The sequence below is a fragment of the Taeniopygia guttata genome, chromosome Z (genome assembly GCF_048771995.1).
Source record: "Taeniopygia guttata chromosome Z, bTaeGut7.mat, whole genome shotgun sequence".
Lineage (NCBI taxonomy): Eukaryota > Metazoa > Chordata > Aves > Passeriformes > Estrildidae > Taeniopygia > Taeniopygia guttata.
Window position 1 is genome coordinate 63,269,756 of NC_133063.1, and position 21,629 is coordinate 63,291,384.

The 21,629-nt window shown below is 46.1% G+C and overlaps 2 protein-coding genes across 5 annotated transcripts in view; both read right to left on the reverse strand.

Annotated features, from left to right (window-relative positions):
• Positions 1 to 10,835: 10,835 nt before the first annotated feature.
• LOC140681815 (serine/threonine-protein kinase PAK 3-like) lies at positions 10,836 to 18,709 on the reverse strand. The gene is made up of 7 exons (XM_072922306.1): positions 18,091 to 18,709; positions 17,215 to 17,327; positions 16,486 to 16,603; positions 15,542 to 15,641; positions 14,903 to 15,099; positions 12,377 to 12,514; positions 10,836 to 11,015 (listed from the first exon to the last, which is right to left on the reverse strand). Exons 2-7 carry the CDS (start codon positions 17,262 to 17,264, stop codon positions 10,929 to 10,931), a joined length of 690 nt encoding a protein of 229 aa, XP_072778407.1. The 5' UTR covers positions 17,265 to 17,327; positions 18,091 to 18,709; the 3' UTR covers positions 10,836 to 10,928.
• Positions 18,710 to 18,916: 207 nt separating this feature from the next.
• Positions 18,917 to 21,629, reverse strand: part of LOC140681885 (uncharacterized) — a 29,062-nt gene continuing 26,349 nt past the window's right edge. For 2 of the 4 annotated variants that reach the window (XM_072922529.1, XM_072922530.1), the window contains exons 8-10: positions 20,887 to 21,021; positions 20,274 to 20,609; positions 18,917 to 19,849 (exon numbers count right to left, since the gene is read on the reverse strand). In XM_072922529.1, the coding sequence (XP_072778630.1) occupies positions 19,634 to 19,849; positions 20,274 to 20,609; positions 20,887 to 21,021 (687 nt within the window). In that variant the 3' untranslated portion in view covers positions 18,917 to 19,633. The remainder of the gene's footprint in view (positions 19,850 to 20,273; positions 20,610 to 20,886; positions 21,022 to 21,629) is intronic. The other 2 variants (XM_072922531.1, XM_072922532.1) reach the window with 1 other exon arrangement.

Here is a 21,629-nt window from a genome sequence, read left to right on the forward strand (position 1 = left end):
TGCCTGCTGACTTAAATGGATTTTTATAAGGCTTTTGACACAGTTCCCCCCCAAGATCCCGCCCATCAATGAGAGAGAGGTGAATTAGGACAAAGCAGAAATCAAACTGAGTGAGTAGATTAGAAGCAGAAATCCTGCTTAAAATGAAGAATCAAAATTCATTCTGAAAAGCAGGATCAGCCATAGCCATGGATACAGGCCTGGAAGAGTCACCAGAGGCCACCAACTAGGCAGGAAGAGCTGGCAATGCCCTGAAAACAGCTTCAGATGTCTCAGTGTCTTCAGTTTGTCTGTTTGTGTGTTCTTTGGTTGCTTGGTTTTTGGTTGGTTATTTGGTTATTTAGTTATGTCTGGATTGGCATATTCCAGATGACTTTCATTTTGATTAGGATTTGTTAAGTACTGACATTCTGCTTCAGATGTGTAAAATAAACATTTTCATGAATATTTTCCTCAAAACAGTCATTTTTATCTTCTTTCTAATTGAATGTCTAAATGTCCATTTTAAAAGATAGCTCTACTAGATATCAAAAGATATTAACTACTGTTGAAGAGTGCAGGGTTTTTTTGCATTGGAAAACAGTTGATGACACAGTCCTTGGTGAATAATTTCCAAATGTTATATACACTCACAGCAAAGAAATCCATTATTATATTGTAACCATTTCCAGCATCTGTGATTTTGCTATATCTAAATCCTAAGGATTTAATTCCAGTATATTTAAATTTGCAAGTGGATGTGATTGGAGAGTAATTTTTGGCATCTGTCCTGTCACTGTAATATTAGGAACCTTTCTCTTTTAAGTTTTTTTTGTTGTTGTTGTTGTGTGGTTTTTTTTTGTTTTTTTTTTTTTTTTTTTTTTTTTTTCTCTGTGGTTGTCTTTGTCTTTGCTTGAAGGACTTTCCAAATGAGATTCCACGCAGCCTTTACTTTGGAATCTCATTGCAGCTCTAGACTCAACCATTTCAGAGAGGTCAGCAGCACTCTGTCATATCTCTTCTAGTCCATGAACTTCATTAACAGTGACCACTCTCATTAGTTCTCACACATTTTTACTTTGGTTCATAAAGACTGTTTCTCATGTTGCATTTTTCTACTCCCCTAACCCCATTCAATTAACATCAAATTCACTTTATAAAGTGATCACATATTGGAAATCTGTGTTCACATTCACTACGCTGAAGGTCCATCATTCTTCCTGCTTTCTGTTTAATATCTTATTTGTTATGTTGATTTCAGGGATAGAAAGGTTGCATTAAATGAAAAAAAATATTAAAAAAGCAAGCAAAATTCTAGGTTTTGCTAGACCATTTTACCTAACAAAACCTAGACCATTTTAGTCATTACTACAGCTATTCAGAAACTGAAAGGAAAAACCCAAATTTAGTTCTCAGTGCAGTACTTGTGACCAATGGTAACTATAACCCCCAAGATTCAGTTAAGTAAATAAATGTGAGCTACATGTTGTTGGACTAGAAGATAACTGTTACTGTAAAATGCCAAAAAGCTGATCAGAGTGGCCCCTTGATGTTCTGTGCTATTGTTGCTTATTCATGTGAACAGATGACTTTGTTTCCCACTCGCATTTTGCTTTCTGCCCAGGAGTGGTGAATGAAACACTCGAGCTGAGCTGTGAATTACAGCTCCAGAATGAGCAAGGATCCTGCACAACAACAGCACCTGATCTAATTTTTCCTTTGCCTCTGTGCTGAGAGAAAAGCAAGGTAAATTCATGTTGAATGTCTAAGTTCACTCAGTGGCTGACAAGACCTCCTTTAATGGATCCAGTACAAGTGATGAGCCCAACCAACACAGCAATCGTTGTGGACAATGCGTGTCGTGTATCAATGAAAATGTGCATTTGTGACTGTCCTAGGGTGATGTTAGGGTGTTTGTATCCCAAATCGTGTGTTCTGTTTATATTTGATATTATGTCCTGTGCTTTCAGAACTGACTCTGAAAGTGAAGGTCTGTTTTGTCTTGTTATCAGTCGGTTCACCTCCCCCCATGGTCTGTTGTCTAGAAGAGGCTAGTGCTGGCTGGCTTGCTTTGCTTTGCTTGCTGGCTTTTGCTGGCTTGCTTTGCTTTGCTTGCTCTTGCTCCTGCTTCTGCTTTTGCCTTTGCTTTTGCTTGGTAGTTTAGCTAAGCAGTCCAATTTTTTCCCTGGACTGCTTTTGTTTTTTTCCTTTCCCTTTCCTGAATATCATCCCAACCTGCTCCAGACTGGGACCTGGGAAACACTGAGGAACACTGAGAGCCTGTGCTTTGTGATTTGCAGTGCTGAAGAGCAATCCCCAGTGCCCAGACCCGGGTGAGAGACTCTCTGGATTTGTGATCTCTTCAGAGTGGTGAAAGAGTTTGGTTATCATCTGGTGTTGCTCTTTTTTTTTTTTTTTTTTTTTTTTTTTTGTGCGGGGGAGTGTTTTGTTTGTTAAATAAACAGGTTCTTTTCCACTTCTCTCTGAGAAAATTCTTCCCGAACCAGGTGGGTGGGGAGGGGCCGTGTTTGTTTTTTTTCTGGGGGCTCCTTCCAGAGGTTTTTCTCCCAAATTTGCCCTAAACTAGGACATCAGCTTAAGGGGTATTGTTTTAAAAAACAGCTGTTCAAAGGCAAAAGTTCTCATTATCTATCTCTAAAATAATCTTAGTCCCTGGGAAGAGAAACCTTCTTCTTCTCTGGGAAGCACCAGACTACTCTTCTTTCTTTCTCTGTTCAGCCTTCTCATGGGATCACAGCTATTTCAACATCTGCTTATCTTAGCATGGAGGCCTTTGCTTGATATCAATTTGAACAATTTAATCTCCCCATAGTTTCATGCTTATGTGCAGTAAATCATGTAAAAGTCTCCATTTTCCTGATTTCTTTTTTATTACAAAAATAGGGGTATTCCAGGGGCTGAATGATTCTTCAATATGATCCACTTTCAATTGTTCTGTGACTAATTCTTGCAGGGCAGTAAGCATTTCGGTAGTAAGGGGCCACTGATCAACCCAGACAGGTTTATCTGTTAACCATGTCAAGGCTACAACTGGACATTCACCACCCTGCATCACAGTGGCTCCTATTAAAAATCCATAGTAATTCTGACACCCCATTGAGACAAACAATCTCATCCCCACAGACTTTGAGGAGTATCGGCAACAGCGGGTCTGATGTTAGCTTGTTGGCCATCGGGATGTTTCACATTAATTACAACGGCTGACAAGCCACCTGTTGTAGAACTACCCAACCCTGTAAGTCCAAAACTTGCATGAGTGAGAGACCACGACTGAGGCCAACGCAGTCACGAGAGTATTGTAACATCTGCTCCAGTGTCAATCAAACCTGTTACCGGTATGGTCCCTGGATGATATCCACTGGCTGTGAGGATGCATGTCTTTTCTGGATGGTTCTCCGTTACTTTCTCAGTCCAGAACACTTGAGGTACTTACTGTACTGGGAACAAAACTCACAAAGGCTACAAGCTGAGCGATGCAAGTTCCTTTCTGAATAGTAATAGGGCAGTCATCGATATCATAGCATGACTCTGTCCTAAATAATCAACATCAATAAGTCCTAAATGCCCATGAATACCTTTAAGCGTAGTACTTGATCTCCCTATCAGAAATGCACTCAATCCACGTCTTATTGGGCCATAGGTGTCATGGGGCACTTTGCATATTTCTTTTGCCAAAATAGTTATTACTGTGTCGGCGGTGGGTACATCAATCCCTGCGGACCCACTTGTTGCTCCTGAGTACTGTTCGCAAATGGGTAGCTTTGCAGTACCGGGAAGGCCCATAATTGCTGTTTATGGTTGTCAGGTTATTTGTGTCCCCACACACCCCTTCGTGTTCTTCTTCCCATTTCCCTGCAACAGCTGACCATTTGCATGATACTTACTCTTGCACAGTGCCCAAATTTAGCACAATGATTGCACATAACATTGCTGCTTGCATTTGACTTAGATGCTATTTTCTGGGTATTACACTGTGCCTTTACATGTCCTTGCTGTCCACAATTACAGCATTTCGATGGTGGTCTTAGAACTGCAGCAAGAGCTGCCATTTTATGCTCTACTGAAACAACTTTTGAGCAAGCAGTAACCATTTCAGGCAATGTGGGCTTCCCAGGTATGGTGTCAATAATCTTTCTGCAGTCTGGGTTTGCATTTTCTTTCACCAATTGTATATACAATCTATGTCACAAAGGTTCATTATCTACCTGTTTTTCAATAGCTGCAGCAAGCTTTTCCACAAACTGCAAAAATGGTTCTCTCATCCCTTGTTGTATAGTAACATATCTCTGCTTTGGAGCTGCCATTTCCATTGTTTTAATTAAAACACTCATGCCTATTTGCTGAGCTTGTGTCAAAATTGAAGGATCCCACCTTGCCTGTAAATCTGGGTTAGCAAAAGGCCCAGTGCCCAATAAGGCATCAACACCCACAGTGTGATGAGAGTCCTGTTGAAGCAGCTGCATGTTTGTTAAAGCTGTGCACTTCGCCACTCACCTCCAAGTTTCTGGAAACACACCATATTGTACTGGTTGGAATAAAATTGTAGCAAGGTGCATGATGTCATAAGGTGCAAGCATACTGCATTAATTACATGTATTAACTGCATTACCTCTGAGGAATTAATACCAAACTGAGCCACTTTCAATTGGAGATCTTGCACAACCTTCCAAGCAAAGATGTGATGACTATCATTCTGCCCTGTTCCAGGAACTGCTTTAAAAACTGGAAAAGCCATAGGATTATCACAGGCAACATTTGCGTTAACACTCTGCTCCTGAGGTACTTTTGGGGCACCTAATCTTTCTATTAGGTCCCCATTTTTTTCTTCAGCTGCTTTCTTCCTAACAAATTCCCAAAACTTCTGAGGCTGTCAGGGAAGCACAGTTACTTGACACAGAGGCAAAGTCCATGGGGCAGTAGGGCTAGATCTATTAGAAGGTGAACTGTCAACAGTTCCCTGACCCAACTCAGGTGTTACTGCAGGTGACTCTTCACTTGATTTGCTGTCACTGTCCAGCAATGGAGGATACGACCTTGCAAACTGTTCATGCAGCTCAGAAGGGGGCGGGGGGCAAATGGCTGGGCTAGAGTGGAGGGGTGTAGGTCTTAGATTCAGTCAAAGAGAAAACATAAAGTTTCTAACCAGGTAGAAGCTTGAGAAAGTGTTGAGAAAGAATGTAAATAAGTTCTTTATCTCTCTTGTAGTTCACATTGTTTATAATTGGGTTTTACTACTGTATGTCATTCACTGCACACCAATAGCGTGCGAGGTTTTCACTTCAGGACCAATAGAGTTGGTCTGCACGAAGCTCTGTATAAAAGAGCGATGTATTTTGAAATAAATCAGAGTTATAGTCTCAGCCTTCTGAACAAAGTCTATTCATTCCCATCCTGCCTCAACAGCGTCAGAGGGGAGCAGGGGGCAGACAGCTGGGTTTGTCTCTCTGCTAAAGACATTTCAGCCAACTGGCGCAGTGGTGTAGTGTATACGGGGACCGCTGCAAGCTGCTGCGCAGGTGTGAGATAAAGAGGCTTAGGAGTCTGATAAGGAGGTACTTTGGCAGTCTGCCCAGAAGCCTTAGCAGCTTTCCCAAAAGCTTCAGCATCCAGCCCAGAAGCTCTGGCAGTGTTCCTGGGAGCTTTGGCAGCTGGCATAGAAGCTCTGGCAACTTTCCTGGAAGCTTTGGTAGCCTGCCTGGTAACTTCCATGGACACCTGCTCCTTCTTCAAGGATGTATTCAACAAGTTCCCCATCAAAGGCCCCATCTGACTCATCCCTCCCATCAGACTCCTTTATCAACCCCAAATCTTCATCCACGTTGTACTCTGCTTGTTCCCGCTGTTTTCCATTCCTTTAATGCCTCAAAAAGCGATCTCCAATTGGGTAACAACTAGATGGACAAGTTTTATCTCCCGCTCAGATGAGTTCCCACAGCCTGTCCCTGACTTTTTTCCAAGTTTTAACACTAAATGCTGTGTCAGGATCAGTGGCAAAATCCTATGATCTAGCTCACAGCAATATACTATGAAGGGCATAGTCTGAAGTATTAATTCCCTTATTTCTTAACAAAGCTTTCCATGTGGCCAAAACAATCTCTTCCTCTTTAGATTTATTTCCCATTATTACTAGTTGGTGCCTCCCCTGCTTCCAGGTGTCCTGATAGGAGAAAATCAAGTCTGGACCTCCCTGTGGCTTCCACACGCCACTCTCAGCCGCACCAGCGCCGCCTCCCCCGCTGCTCCCCAGTGGGTCACGGCTGGGAGCTGGGACCCCGCGTGGCTCCAGACTGACCACGCTGTTCAGGCTGTTGCTCCACGCGGTGGGCACCAGCTGTCACTGGTATATACACTGTATCCCGAGGCGGTCGCGACACAAAGCACAGACCACAGGCGGTCTCAGATGGCAATTCTTTATTATCGAACATGGCTGACCTTTTATAAACTTTCTAATTGTTTATACTTCTTCTACCCCAACTATTGGCCACAAAAAATCAACATAACACCACTGGTGAACAGTAACAGTGACTTTAGTTAACTTTCTAAAAATACTTTGTCTGTCTGCAGTGCTCTCCTTATCTTTCTTCAGTTCTTCTCTTCTCTCAGTCTCCTTGGTAGCAGCCTTGGAGAGAGCTCTTTAACAGCTTCTTCTTGCTCTCAGCTTCTTTTCGCTCCTTTAGCTAACAGGCCTGCTGTTAGCCCCTTCCACAGTAATTCATCCATGAGGGGCAAGAAACAAGTAGAGCAGAATAGGATTAAAAAGTCTAGTGATTAATTAGAATTGGTTAAAGTCTGACAGACCTTGAGATGACACCAAAATTAAGCATCCTAGAGTGTAGCCTACAGCACACTACTCGCATTTCTATATTCAGGAAACATGTTTTCTTCCTTTTACGCTGTCTTAATTTAAAAGCTGAAAAATTCAAGAGGAATTATTACATCCTCCAATGAGTCCATGAAGTTTCCTCTCAATGATCTCCTTAGTGTTACTGCAGTCTACTATTCAAGTATATGGGACAACTGTCACAGTAATCTCATTAAAAATGTGTACTTTGTTAAAATAACCATCACAAAAATCAGTCATAGTAAGGTAGATAAGACAGAATCAGTATTGATATTGAAAATCTATTATGGAAGCCGAGAAAGGCAGAATCCAAAAACTTCAGAAGTGTGTATATAATATACTCATTTAGTTGAAAAAAACTAATACATGTTTATTAGAACAAGTTTGGGGTTTTTTTTAAATCTCATGTTTTCTACTTTGGATAGCTTTACCTCAGCAGTCTACAAATTATTTTTGCTGTATTAAACTAGTGAAACAAGGATATTTAGTCTAGATTTTTAAGTTCCAGAAGGAAGTATTATGCAGTGTTACAAATGAAAAGCTACGTTAGCTTCCTAATTTATCAGTAAAATACCTAACTGCAGAATGATATCAGCAAGAAATTCTATTACTTTGGAAGAGCAGGGTGATATGTTAGAGAACTCTACCTTTGCCGACACTGGAGAAGAAGGAGTAGCACAGGTGTTGGAATAGCTACTGCTGTCTGCAGGCTTCACTGAGGACTGAGCTGATCTGTCATCTGAGGATTGTCTGGAGAGCAAAATGTCTTTTTCTTTGTACTTCTTTGGCTGGTGGAGTGCAGGAGAAGTAGATTTCACTGAAACCCTACAAAGGACATACTTTGAGTTTCACAAGCAGTCACTGAACAACGTACATCGACCTGCCAACCTACTGCATGACCACATGTATTACAGCAACTACAAAATCTATTAAAGCCTAACTAAAAACTCATACTGACCATTCATTGCTTTTTAATGCTACTGTTCAACTTCTTCTGCTACTTCTCAAACATCACAATTCATGGACAATATTCCTGACTGCTCTCTCCAACAGCAGCCCCAGGTATGAAATACTTCTCTTTGGGACCACAATGCAGCATACAACAGTATAACACCTTCCAACTGTACTTCCGCTGTTTCCACCTCCTATTACTAGCAGAAACTTAAGTGATACTTGTATACATAAACTGCAACCTACAGTGAGCAGAAGACCTCAGCATCTTACTTTTCAGCATGAGAGAAGTCAGACAATTCTGTTTCTGTTGAGCTGTTTCTGCTGTTGGTTGACATGCATGTAGATGCCAAAGGAAGTTCTTCACAAGTCACAGGCCTTGGTCTCTGGCCAATTCCTGAAGGCTGCTGTAGACCTGCAGACTGTTCTTCAGCACTCAGAACAGCTGTAATTGCTCTTACAGTTGTTTCATCAACCTCAGACCACAGCTTAGAAGGAGCTCGCATACGACGCAGAAACAAGCTGTGCCACTTCTGCCTGAGTTGCAGCAGCATACCAGCAGCCTGCAATAAATTCCAATTCTGTTCAATACTGATGAAAATTAGATCACACAGGTAAGAGAACCCTGTCTTTTCCATATCAGGCAGCACCTGGCATTCTAATATAAACAGGGCCCACAATTAAAGGCAAGACTAAGGTCTTGGGGAAGGGGAATAATCCATATTTAAATTAAGATGTTAAATTGCTTTCTTTTCCTTGGGTGCAAGGTAATTTTGGAAACATTTCATTTAGCTCGGTAATAAACTTAGCTTTGTATTGTAATTCCACAGACTTTTTTTTTTCCTTCTTATCTTTCAAGAAAACCCAATCCTTTCATGCTTTATGCCCTTCCTCTCAAATCAGTCTCAGCTTGCATGCTGAGGTGTCGGGGGGGGGATTTCTATGTTTGCGCTCACCTTCTTTGAGACAATGAGCGCAGTGTCACCTGTGCATCCCTGGATATGCCTTGAAGCTGCAATGCTTAATTTGTAATCCAAGGGGAAATGTATCTAAATTTCTTGGGATAAACAGTTACTTTGCAAATAGACTGATAGAGAAACTTAGCAATTTTTAAGGAGTAAAATCCCAAGGCAATAAGGGAAGTGTACATATGCTTTTCATTGCTTTATAGAATTTTCTTTGATACAATCTGACTTCCTTTCTCAGTTAAAAAGATAAAAAATAGAGAAATATCTGAGCTTTAGCTGTGTGTCTGGATATGAAGCCACATGAGGTTTTTGAAGGGCCCCACACAAGTTTTTCAAGTATTCTCTAAGCCTCCAGGTTCCCCAGCCCCAGGAGCACCCAGTTTTGTTGGTTTTGCATGGGTCAATTTTTGGAGAGGAGGAAAGAAGGCAGCCGGGAAAGTGAGGCATTTCTGCCATAAGCTTTCCCTGTGCCAGGCAGAAGCAATCACTGAGTGCCTCTGAGAGCAGGCGCGCTGCTCAGCCAATTAGAAAAGCTGGCGCCGCCTCTAGGACACATTTTTAAGAGAGGAAAAAAGAGAGGAAAAGAAGCTGGCTTTCTCTCTGCCCTCCGAGGGGTGCTGCGGGGCAGCGGGGCCCCTTCCCGGCGGGCTCGGGGGCTCTTTCCCAGCAGGGCCGCCGGGCTGTGCTGCCGGGGCTCATCCCAGCGCCGCCAGCAGCTAGGTGTTGTTAGTTATGGTTTGCATTTGTTCCAGTTAATTTGTTGGGTGTGGATGTGTGCTGGAAAATGGGAGGGGGGGGAGGGTTGAACACCAAACCAAAGGGAAGTACACCCAGCTCAGTTGAATCCTTACTAAGAAGAACGGTTCTCTTTTGCTTTAATGACTTTGTCTCCATTTAATTGTACCTAAGAGTTTATTTCTAACACCTCCCTCCCAGCAGCTCCGAGCTGCAGCGTGGCACAGCGCTTGCTGTGTGCCAGAGAGCACGAAGCAGGCTGGCCTGCTGGCCCTGAATATTTCTGCAAAGCACTCTGCAGGTCACAGCTTTGCTGTGGCTCAGTGCAGAAGTGCAGGCGCTGCCTCCCAGAGCTGTGTGAGGCACTGGCTCCTGCAGCCGGGAGCTGACAAGCTGTCCCTGCCTCCCGCTGGCCCATGGTCCCCTGGCACAAGCGCCGTGCCTGAAGGACGCTGCCCTGTGCTCCAGCCTGCCGAGCAGCCCGGCTCCTGCCCCGGTGCCCAGAGTGCTGCACACACTGCTGACCTTTGCCAGGAGTCGCAGGGCAGCCGGCACAAGAGTGGGAATGCTGAGCCAGGCCACCGGCCCTCAGCTGCCCTTGGCCTTTCTCTCCTCGGGGCAGACTCCAGAGGGCCAATGCCTCCAGGCTGGGCTGTGCCCAGCAGGGCTCCGCTTCCCCTCGGGAGCAGCCGGCTGCGCTTGGCCTCTGAGAGCGGAGGATGCGCCCGCTGCCAGCAAGAGGCACGCAGGGCCAGGCTGTGCCTCCTGCAGCTACAAGGGCCTCCTTGCAGCCTGCCCCTGCCCAGGCTCAGGCTGCTCCGGGCTCTGCCAGGGCTCTGCTGCGGCTCCACGCCGGGCAAGGCGGGGCCCGCTCTCACCTCACACTCGCTGACAGCTCTGCACCGCAGGAGACCTTTCAGAGCACCTCTCTGATCTTTCTGCTTTCTCTGCTGAGCAAGGCTCTCCTCCGGCCAAAGATATTGCCCTTCGCGATACAAATCCAAGTGGCAGGCACCCAAATGCTCTCGAGTCACAGCTGAAGGCCTGCATCTGCACAGGATGTTTTGGCTGCCCCATTTCCCTTTGTTTTTTCCTGCAAATGCCATTGCCCTTTCTGCCTCAACTAGAAATACTACAGCTGGCCAAAAGCTGCCTAGTGGGCCATATTCCAAAGACAGTGTGGTCTGGAGAGGATGAATGGACAAGATCCTTCCCCCACTTAAAAACCATACAAAAGAAGCCATAAGTGTGACTTAACACCCATAAAAAACAACTGGTAATTCAAAAGGAAATGTTGAGTTTTCTGTAGGGGTCAGAAGGAGGGCAGTCTTCCAAGTGAGTTGATGTTTCAGAAACTTTATTTAATGAAAATCCTCGTCTACAATCCTATAATCCTCGAAATTGGTTTTGGCGATGACATCTTGACTTGATTGTTACATTCTTCTCTTCTCCATCCACTTCAGGACAGTGATGAGTGGTGCCAGGATGGACACTGGTTTGGCTGATGTTACAAATGGATGCTGTCCAAAGGAAAAAAAAAACAACAAAGACCAGTGAACCATGACCTTCCAAGCTCAGTGCCTCACATACTCCATCAGGATGCCTCTAGTTCCTAGAAAGACCCAGAAAGTAAAACAATGGGACCATCTGCTCCTTAATTGTCATGTGCAGGACCTTGCCATCACAGGCAACCCTGGCCCAGAATCCCACTCTTCCATTTATTCTGGTTTCTCCATCTTGCCAGGATTTTTGCCCTGCTAGTGCTCTAGAAATGGTGCTTTCTGTCCCTGGGGTTTCTTCCTTTCAGGAAATTCCAATGACTCCCCTAGGTCCCTGTCTTGGAATGACAAGCACCGTGCTAATTTCCACAGGCACACAAAGCAGTGTCTGCCTTTCCATGCCCTGCCCCTCCTGTGTGGGATGGCACCTTCCTCCCCAGCAGGGCCAGTCCAGCGGCGATGGGTCCTGCAGTTCCCTCTCTGCCACACAACCTGGCAGTCAGCCTGGGCCAGTTCCCCTCTGCCTGAGCGTGCCAGGCAGCAGATGGGGCTGGGACAAGTCCCTCTCAGCTGTCCCTGTTTGTGTGCCAGAAACCTCTAAGGGTGGGGTGGGGGGCACAAACCACGGCCCCTCAGAGGCTCACAGTGAGTCCCTCACAGCCCCTCCTGCCCACAGCCAAATCTCTCCAGACTGCTCTGCCAGGACTGGCAGCCTTGGGTTCCTCCACCACTATTTCATGTCTCTCTACCCTGCATTGCTGTACTTCAGTTCTTTTGCCATTAGATAAAACTGAACATCCCACCAAATCAGGGCAACAGAAACAGCCAGAAAACAGAGCACCTGTCCTCTCAGGAAATGCGGAGAGAGGTGGAGTTATTCACTTTTGTGAAGAACAGGCCCCAGGGAGACTTTATTGCTGCTTTCCAAGATTTCAGAGTGGTTTTGAAGAAAGTGGGGGACACCTTTTTTAACAGGGCCAGTTACAAGAGAGTGTGGGCAAATAATTTTAAAGACATGGGGATCTAATCAGAGTAGGTCTAAGGAAGACCTTCTTTTCTCGGGGCATGGTGCCACCCTGGCACAGGTTGTCCCAAGAGCTTGTAGGTGCCCCCATCCCTGGAATCATTCCAGGTCAGGTGGGACAGGACTCTGAGCAGCCTGATCTCTTTAAAGATGTCCCTGCTCATTGCAGGTTACTTGGACCAGAGGACTTTCCAGAGCCCTGCCAGCCCAGCCCAGTCTAGGATTCCTCACTGTTTTCATTTGAACATCACCAAGAGTGGAGGTGAGGAGGAAGGGGGCTCATCTGATGCCTCGGACCTCGGTGGAGGAGGAGCCCATCCCTCAGACACTGTTTCACCTCAGCCCCTTGGCATTTTACCTGCAGGAGCCTCTTGGCAGACCAGCGCTGCTCTTCGTCTGTCTGCAGGCAGCAGCTCAGAAAGTCACACAGGTGAGGCGAGAATCGGTTGGGCTTCCGCAGCTGTGGTCTCTCTCCTCTGGCTATTGGGAGTTCAGCCTGCAGGAAAAGGAAACACGAGGCTCCACCTGCTTCTTTCCCATCTGTAACTGCTCTCCCAGAACCCACTGTTTAAGCTCCACTCTGCAGAGCAGTTTCTGGTAAGATGGAGATGGTAAAGGAAAGATGACTTTCCTTTACCAACAAAAAACCACGGCTTTTCCAACATCCCGCTGATCTTGCCTTGGCAGTCAATTTCATTGACTGACCCAGTTAGTGGGAGCTACATCAACAAAGCTTCTTTCCTTCTTGGAGGATTCACACCACCTTGACAGGCTTTTCAGAAGATGGACTCTGCTACACTAACGCTATTATTTCCAAGGATTAGTACATGAAAGGCATCTCTGCAGTGCTTGTTGGTCCCTTAAGCACAGTGGTCATAAACCAAAACTCATTGAGCTTCTTGTCCTCTTCCAGAAAACAGAGGTGCATGGGAGGCAAGAATGGAGATCCACCAGGTATTCCTCAGGGTGAGGAAACAAACATTTGGAATCTCATATTCAACACAGACCCTTTAAGACACCTGCACAAATGTATTGGGATGAAAATGCCGGCTTAGGCACACAGGAGCCACCTGCAGCTCTGTCTCTCAGCTGCAAGTTTCAGCCTCTTTATGTGGCAAAAGGAAACCTTTCCAAGTTCAAATCAGAAGAAGAAGCACCATCCCGATGGTCACCCTCTGCTCATTTGTATACTCAAGTCAATGCATTAATGGCGTCCCCATCGCAAAAAATGTCTGTAAGAAGTGGGAGGTTTTGACAGGCTCTCCGTGACACCAGGCTGCAGCCTGGTCTCCAGAAAAATGCTCATCACAATAGTAACAGCTCTGTGCTGGTGGCACTGAACTAGATGGTGACCAAAAAGACTTCGTTATTATCCTCTTCAACCCAGAGGAAAATTTCTAAGCCCAAAACAGCAAGCACACTCCCCTGGAGTATAAATAATTATGGCAGCTTTCTTTCCTTTTCCCACACCCCCAGAGGTCACAAAGGGGGCTTTATCCTGTCTCTCTGCAACTGAGCTCAGCCACTGGACATGGTGGGGAGCTGGAGTCCTCACTGCCCTTAGCACTGTGCAAGCCAGGGATGGCCCTGCTCCTATGGGAAAGGAACACAGCACCAGCATCAACCGCCCACGTTGAATCCCAGCCCCAGGCACCAGGCTGCAAGCTCATCAACTTTTTAAAAGACCCAGAAACAGCCAAGGGTTTAGTGTAACTTATCCAGGCCACCCACACACATGACTGAGCAATGTACAGATTATTTGAAAGCCTGAAAGTTTTGAAGACCCACAGGACTTGGAAAAGATGCTACAGTGTGGAGGAAAATCAATGTGCTGTGGTTAAAAAAAGAAAAAGAAAGCAAAACTGTTGGGGAAGATGAAACCGGAAAACCTTTACAAATATGTATGCCTGGCAAAAGATTTTGAGAATATGGAAACTGTAAGCAAGATTGAAATGAAAAGTAAGCTTTGAGATAGTTACTAGCCTTAGTTACTGAACAACTGGAAAACAATGGTATGGCCAGCTGAAGGTAATCCCCTTTTGATTAAACAACACCCTCTGCTGGCAGACAGGTCCAAGGGTCAGAGCAGACCCTACTAGCTTGGCAGAAGGGGTCCAAAGAGTAGTTTTTAGGGTTTAAAATGTAACACAGTATGGTAATGTAATGATTCTTATAGGCTGTAGCTAAATACTCTAGTATTTGTATCTTGGACTAGATTGGTTAGTGAAAATTTGAACATTCTGCACAGAAGAAGATTTATTGTCTTGTAACAGGAACTTCCTCACTCTTTCGGGTCTCTCTTTTGGGCTCCCCTTTCGGGCCTGCTCCGAGTTGTGGCTGGCAGCTCCAAGCAGGGCCCTGCATCCACACCCTTTGCAATAAACCGAAAGTTCCAAGACCTGGCTTCAAAGATCTCTCGTCTCCATCCATCCCGACCGTCCTACCCACTGTCACTCCTACACAAAACTACTTGGGCATTGCTTTGGTGGTTGTGTCTTTTTTTCTTTTTCTTTTTCATTTTCTTTTCTTTTCCGATAAAATTGAAACTGGGAAGGTGTAACGTCAATTTCTTAGGATATTTATCACATGTCTAACCTCTCCACTGAAAAATTCTTGCCCTTCAGAGACAGAGCACCAACGGAGTTCAAAAAGCAAATGAGAAATGTCAGGCAGGTTGCAGGCCAAAATGCCAGGTTTCTGAACTGCTACTTCCCTTCTGATGCAACTGAATTTACAGCAGATGCTGATGTGCTGCAGGGACATGTTTAGAAGGGGACCTTGGTGGAAGTGGTGCCAGCAGATGGCAATGGGATTTGTCCAATGGCACACAGGACATGGGACAGGTGAGAAAGATAAGTGGGATCAGGGAGTATTTGCACCTTACCGAAACAGGAGTTTCATTCCTGTGAGGAACTTCTCCTTCCACCATTTCGATGCCCACGATTCCAAAAGACCATATGTCCACTTTGGGGCCATATGGTTGACCTGTCAGCACTTCAGGTGCCATCCAGCCAGAAGTGCCGGCCACTGAGCTCCGTCTACGCTGCTCAGGGGTGAGCTGAGCAAAGAGGCCAAAGTCAGCTGTGGACAAATAAACATACCATGAAAGCCAGGTCAAGTTAGGAAATCAAGCAAAAGAATTCCCCACTCTCAGTCTATGTGTTGTTGAATCTCCTGAAGAACTGTCCACACTCAGTTTCCTTGGGGCTTTAGCCAAGGAAGTATGGAATTGGCCACTTCCAAAAAAATCACAGTTTTTTAACGCTGTTCACAGCAGTGGCCTTTATTCCCCTGAAGCTTTAGATTGTAGCTCCCTCCCTCTGGAAGAGACACAAACACACCAACGCCACTCTTGACTTCTCCTGGTTCCTTATACCTCTGTGCACGTTGCAACCGTGCCTTCAGCTCACAGCGGTGGGGCCCTGCACTGCCACCAGCACCATTTCTGGGGAGTTGGCAGCCACTCAAAGCAGCCCCTCACCCCACATCCCTGAACGCTGCACCTGACCAGGAATATACTGACCCAGCTTGACAGAGCCGTCGGTTCTGAGAAGGATGTTGTCACTCTTCACATCTCGGTAGATCACGTGGTTCCAGTGAAGAAAATCCAATCCTTGCAGGCACTGAGAGAGGAAACAGAAGCAGGAGGGCAAAAATTAGTGATTTCATCACACAAGAAAGGAAACAGAGTCTCTAAAAGATCCCCTCTGCATGGGAATGGCGAGTAATGGCAGAACACAGTGCCATTGAGAGGAAGAGTTGCTGCTCCAACACTTGCAGAGCAGGACTTTTCTAAGGAAAGGCATGTCAGCTTTTGAAAGAGCAACAGCACCTGCTGTTGTAGACTGTCCCCTGCAAACCAGCCAGGATGACTGCTGCTGCAGTGGATGTGCTTTCTCCATGCAGAGGGCAAAGGAGGGGTTTGGCCAAGAAAGAAAAAAGTCCCTCTCTTTGGTGTGAAGCGGGTCACTTTTGGGTGGGAGGCTGCATGACGAGAGTTTTGTTGCTGGCCTCAGCACAGACTTGAAGTATCACATCAGTCACCTTCCTGAAGCAAAGAGCATTTTGGCTGCACTACTGTCCTTTTCAGTTGAGGACTGTGAGAAATGAGTCTCTGTTTTTTCTCAGCTGATCATTTCAAATCCAGCCACCAGCACCTTTGCTTTTACAGGCAAGGAATGCAGCGCAGACAGGCTCAAGATACAAGTTTAGGGAGGCAAGGTGGAGAAGAGCAAATACAAATACAGGAGGCAGAGTGAGAATACAACAGCAGGAGATAAGAGTACAAGAACTGAATACAGTGAGTGCAGGAGCACTGGCAGGCAGTTCCCTTGAGATACTTTTACTTGCCCATAGCATACCAGCACTAGGAAAACAAAGTTTATACATGAAACCTCTCCTGTTCTGAGCCTCTGTTTCCCAGACAATCCTGCCCAAGCCCTCGGAAGCACAGGTGGGCTTGCTGACCTCCCGACTGATGGCTGCTATCTCGTCTTCAGACAGGTAGGTCTTGCTGATGACATCGCTCAGAGTGCCTCCATCCATGAACTCCATAACCAGCCAGAATTGATTATCCACAAGGTAGCTGAAAGAAGGAAACAAGAGCATGGAGGTAAACATGCATGGTTAGTTTATTTTCTTGGTTCTTATTTCCAAGTCCCTGTGTGACAAGGACAGAAGAAAAGGAACAGACATTCCCTCTAGGCTGTGCATTGTTTGAAACCTGTCTCAAGAAGAAAGGCACAGCTTTGGAAAAGGAGATGTCTTAAATAGCCAGCAAGTAAAAACTGCAGTTTAGGAACAGATAAAAAACTTGTCACACTGCGTGTTTCTGGAAATAACCACCTAGTCTTCCTGGCATGCAAAGCAATGGAAAAGAGGGGACACAATCCAAGGAAAATCCATGTTAGTTTACCCAGACGTAAGAGGACTGTTGAAAAAAGTCAAGTCCCAAAATAATGTGGTGGCTGTGAACTTACAGTCTATTAATTTAATTAGATATGAGTGATGCAGGTTTTTGAATAATTTTCAAACTATGTGTGCCAGGGAATACTCCTGCAGACAAGATGCATTCTCTTCCCATCCACTGGAGATGAGCAGAGCAGTAATAATTAACCAATAATTACAGCTCTGTTTTGTGCCAGTGAACAATCTTGCATGTTTGCAATATGTAAACAAATATTTACAACAACTCACCTGCCTAAATAGTTGACCACGTTGGGATTCTTATTTATCTTCACAGTCATGAGTTCATAGACTTTTAGTTCCTTCTTCCTCGGTCCTTGGAGATTTATTTTCTTTATGGCCACCTAAAATGACATTGAAAATCAGTAACTTGAGAAGTTGGTGGCACGAGACCACAAGGCACATGGAGCAAATGATTTTGCAATGACACAGCCAAGCTGTGCCAAACTGCATTCTGATTAGGCATTGCAGCAATTAGGAACTGACATTGCAACAGCCCATTGCTCCACTCCCTTGGGGGCCAGTTACAGGACACATGGCCACTGAGGTTTTGATGTGTCCACTTGGTAACAGTGGTGTCTCACCCACAAACCTCTGAGCCCACTCCCTGCTGCTTTGTATGGGATTCAGAAGTAATCCATGCCTTAATACTCTGTGGCTACATCCTGGGCTAGGGGCAGGGCTTAGGGTTTCTAGGGACGCCTTGCAGATCTCTCCCTATGTGCAGTTCCCAAGTGCAGCACTGCAGGTGTCTGAGGAACTACCAGTAACTTTCAGATGCATTTTCTGGCAACCAGAAGTGAGAATTCAGGACTCTGAAGCTGTCGCCCCAAAGAGCAGTGAGATGCTCTAAGGCACCACCTTTGTTTTAGCAATTGAGAGCGAGTGAGCACATCCTTCTCTGAAATGAACTGCTGCCCTGCGTGCCTTCCTTCTGGCAGCTGAGAAGGACAAAGACTGTCCCCAATGTATTTTGCAGGCTGGTACCAGTCTGTGTTTCTTTTGCCTCTTCAGCACAGCTCTACCCAAAGCTCTGGCCACAGCTGCTCACACCAGAGGGGAAAGCCCTTGAGTGCAGCAGAGATTGCGGGGGCTGTTGACATTTACCTCTACTCCTGTGGCTTTGTTGATTGCTCTAACCACAAATCCAAAAGTCCTAGAAACAAAAAAGCAGCAAAAAAATGAGAAGCCATTTAGCTCTTGCAGTGAAAGCCAGCCCACACAGGAGATCTCTGCTGCAAATGCCTAAGACCTGCAGGATGCAGGCGGGCTCTGCCAGAAGGCAGATGATGCATTTTCCTCTCAAGTGCATGGGCACTGGGCCTGTCCCTGAAGTGCTGCCATCTACTGCCTCAGCTCCTAAAGAGAGCTCCTTCTTTCATCTCAGGTCTCATGTTCTAAATTGCGCAGTTTTCATAGTTTTCATCCTGACCATGGAGAATTTCCTTCAGCAAACTCTTGGAAAGAAATGTTCCTGAGAACTGTTATCTGACAGCTATCAGGGAGTAGGTTGCACTTTCAGGCAAGCAAGTTTTTTCCCCTTTTATTAGTGTGGCTATATGATTTGGAGAGATAGAAAAATGCTAAGGAAATTAACACAGAGCAGTCCCACACTTGAGAGACAAGGAGATCTTTCCAGGTCCTGTTCCTTGCTGCAGGCAAGAGACCTTGGCAGCATGAAGATGTCTCTGACAATACCTTCAGGGCACACTCACAAATTCTGAGCAGCACTGAGAGATGGGACAATCTATCCCCAGTGTCTGAATATGGCAATAGATGTCTGTTTGCAGCTGGCCTGACTTCACACTGCATAGATATTCCACCAGAAGAACACCTGGCCCATGGTTATGGAGAAGTAACTGTGGTTGGACTCACCCGCTGCCAATATATTCCAGTTCAGAATATTTCCCCACCGGGTTTTCCATGTTCACTATTTTCCCTGAGGGAAACAAAATGCAAGATGCTCACTTTAAAGCAAAGACCCCAGCTTCCAGAAGATGCAAAAGGCAGCCCCAGAGCCTGAAGCTTTGAACTCTTTGTGGTCGCCTGCGTAACAACAGCAAGCAGGCCGACAGCTCTGCAGCACAGGTGACCAGCACACAGACTGATTTTCTACAGCAGTTCCCGTGGGGAAATGTCTCTAAATGTCCCTGGGACACCAATCTCAGGAAAAACATTTGGTACAGCTATGCTGAAACATGCACACAATACACTGTCCCTCAGAGAAGAAATACAGCAGACGTACTCAGTTGCTCCAGGGAGTCATCCTTGATCTCCTGGTGCTGAGCAGCGCTGGAGATGGGCAAACTGCCCCGGCTCCACTTCCCAGGTTGGGGAGCAAAGGCTCCTTTAGATAATGCTGCTGCTGCAGCAGGTTTGACAAAGCCCTTGTGGATCTGGAACAAGAAATGAGTTTGTCAGAAAGGTGCCAGGCAGAGATTAGCCTGAAATTCCATTGCAAATGCAAGCCCTTGGTAAGGTTCTGTCAGCCACATGCAGGGCTCTTAAATGGTTTTTTTCTGATGTCCACTTCTCAAACTGGATGGGTCAAAACCAAAGGTTAGTTCTACTCAAGTTCATGGCCAGATTCATGTTCCATTTTCATGGATTTTCTGAAGGATCACTGCCACAATGACCATTCTGCTTCCTCTCAAGGATTCCTTTCCCACTCCAAGGGCTTCAGACACATTTGCAGCTCCTTGTTCAAATGTGTCCACTTTTCCTGCACCATCTTCAGGTCATGCTCAACTTGTAGTAACTTTGGTGGGGATGGTTCCTGTACCTCATGCCAGGCCTGGGGCTCTTCATTGCCACTCATTTGCTGGAAGTCTTTGCAGGCTGCCCGGTGAGATGTCAACATTTGCACCTCAAGTCAAACAGAAGAAAGCAGTCAGAGACTACGGCTTATCCCTGTCAGTCAAGAGTCATTGACTGTGAGGAAAGGGAAAGAACAGATTTACAAGGGGTACAGACAGCTTGTTTCAATCCTCCGTCTGGGTCACCATGTTCCCCTGTAAAAACACCTCAAGAAACAAGGAGAGCAGGAACAGGCCAGCAGGAATCAATTTGGATGACTGCTGGCCAAAAGGCCAAAGGACAAGTCCCACTGTCCAGGGCAGCAGTTGAGATTCAGCACACCAGGAAATGTCCTTCAGAGTGTCTGGGGCACACACTACAGCAGGATGGCACTCAGAGGCATCACCTCACTCCCTGAAGCCCTGCACTGGAAAGGCAAGAAGGGCAGAAACCACCCGTTTGGTGACTGCAGTGGCTATCCCTCTTTCACTCACTTGCTCTTGTAGAGCCTGAGGGAGACGATTAAGTTTTTCTCTGATGATTTTCATTTCTTCTTCCTGCCTCTTCTCCTTTGCCTTCATCTTAGTGTCAATTTTCTGAAACTCCGTGTCCAGCTGTTCCTTCAAGTTCTGTAAAATACAAGAAAGAGGATCTTTCATGAGTGGAGTGGCTGCCACTCTTTCACTCACCTGGTCTTGTTGATCGCCCCTCTGCTGACGGAGATTCATCTCCTCTTGAATTCTTCTCATGTCTTCCTTGTTCCCCTTCTTCACTTCCATGATGGCACTCTGAGCCCCGGGCAGCTCTGCTTGTGACTCTGCCTTGATGTTCTGTACACACAAATGCAGAGCAAGTGACTGGGAGCTGCCATCAGGCTCAGCTTTTTCCTCTCGCAGCTTCAAAATCCCATTTATTCAGCCACTTCTTTCTGCTTCCCTACCCACCTCTGCTTCCAGTGCAACCCTCCTGTCCCAGTGCTGACTTTGGCAGATTCCAAGGCTCTGTGCTTTCAGTGCCTCTGGGACTCCTGACCTCCTCAGTCCCAAGAGCTCCATTTTATGCCCCTTTTCCTGCCCTTCCCTCTGAAACCTGGCAAGTCAGGCTTACCTGGGCATTCTCCTGTGGCTCTTCCACCTGCTGCCTGAGCTGCTCTTCCTGCTCTCGGGCTGGGAACAGCTCTCCCCGAGTCTGCCATGGCATCTCTGACAAAGCAGGCTGCTCCTGCTCTTTCTCTGGAAGGACCTGCACAGAAAGCAAGAGAAGATGGGTTTCAACTTTCCATACAACATTTGAGGACCAAGACTCAAGGACTGATGGGCTCACACGTTCCCAAAGCACTGTGCTGCAGCTCTCCTGGGTCATTCTCTGCCCATGAGGAGGCACAGATGCCAAAGTGACCCTGGCACTGCAATCAGGGGCCATCTGGGGCTGAAGCTCAAGCAGCCTCTGAGGCAGCTGACAGGGAAGGTGTGGCATTTCTCAAGGGTCTACTGAGGGCCTCCCTCTGCTTCTGCCTTGCTCTGTTTGTCTTTCAGTAGTGACTGACACCCCACCCTGTCCCACAGCTCCATCCTGGCTCTGCAGGTGGCTTCCTCTGTGAGCTCAGCCCTTGTGAGAGACACTTCTGGAGTTCATGTTCTCTTCACCAACTAAAGCATGGAATTCTTCCACCTCTCTGGGACAGGCTGAACATTAAAGCGTTAACAGGGGGCTTCAGGAAGAAGAGGCTGGAGGAGGAAACCATGTCTGAGGGGAAAAAACCACCACATCTGGAGGAGGAAACAGCTCTGCCTGCTCAGAATCGGTCATCGGAACATGTCTTTAATCCTCTCCTGAAAGGGATGCTTTAT

Excerpts from the sequence above, each read along its gene's own strand:
- LOC140681815 (XM_072922306.1), bottom strand. The coding sequence starts at position 17,264 with ATGACTGTGAAGATAAATAAGAATCCCAACGTGGTCAACTATTTAGGC. Across the intron at positions 16,604-17,214 it reads GTGGTCAACTATTTAGGCAG|CTACCTTGTGGATAATCAAT; the intron begins GTGAGTTGTTGT and ends TCCTTCTTTCAG. Across the intron at positions 12,515-14,902 it reads GGAATGAAACTCCTGTTTCG|GCTGAACTCCCAATAGCCAG; the intron begins GTAAGGTGCAAA and ends CTTTTCCTGCAG.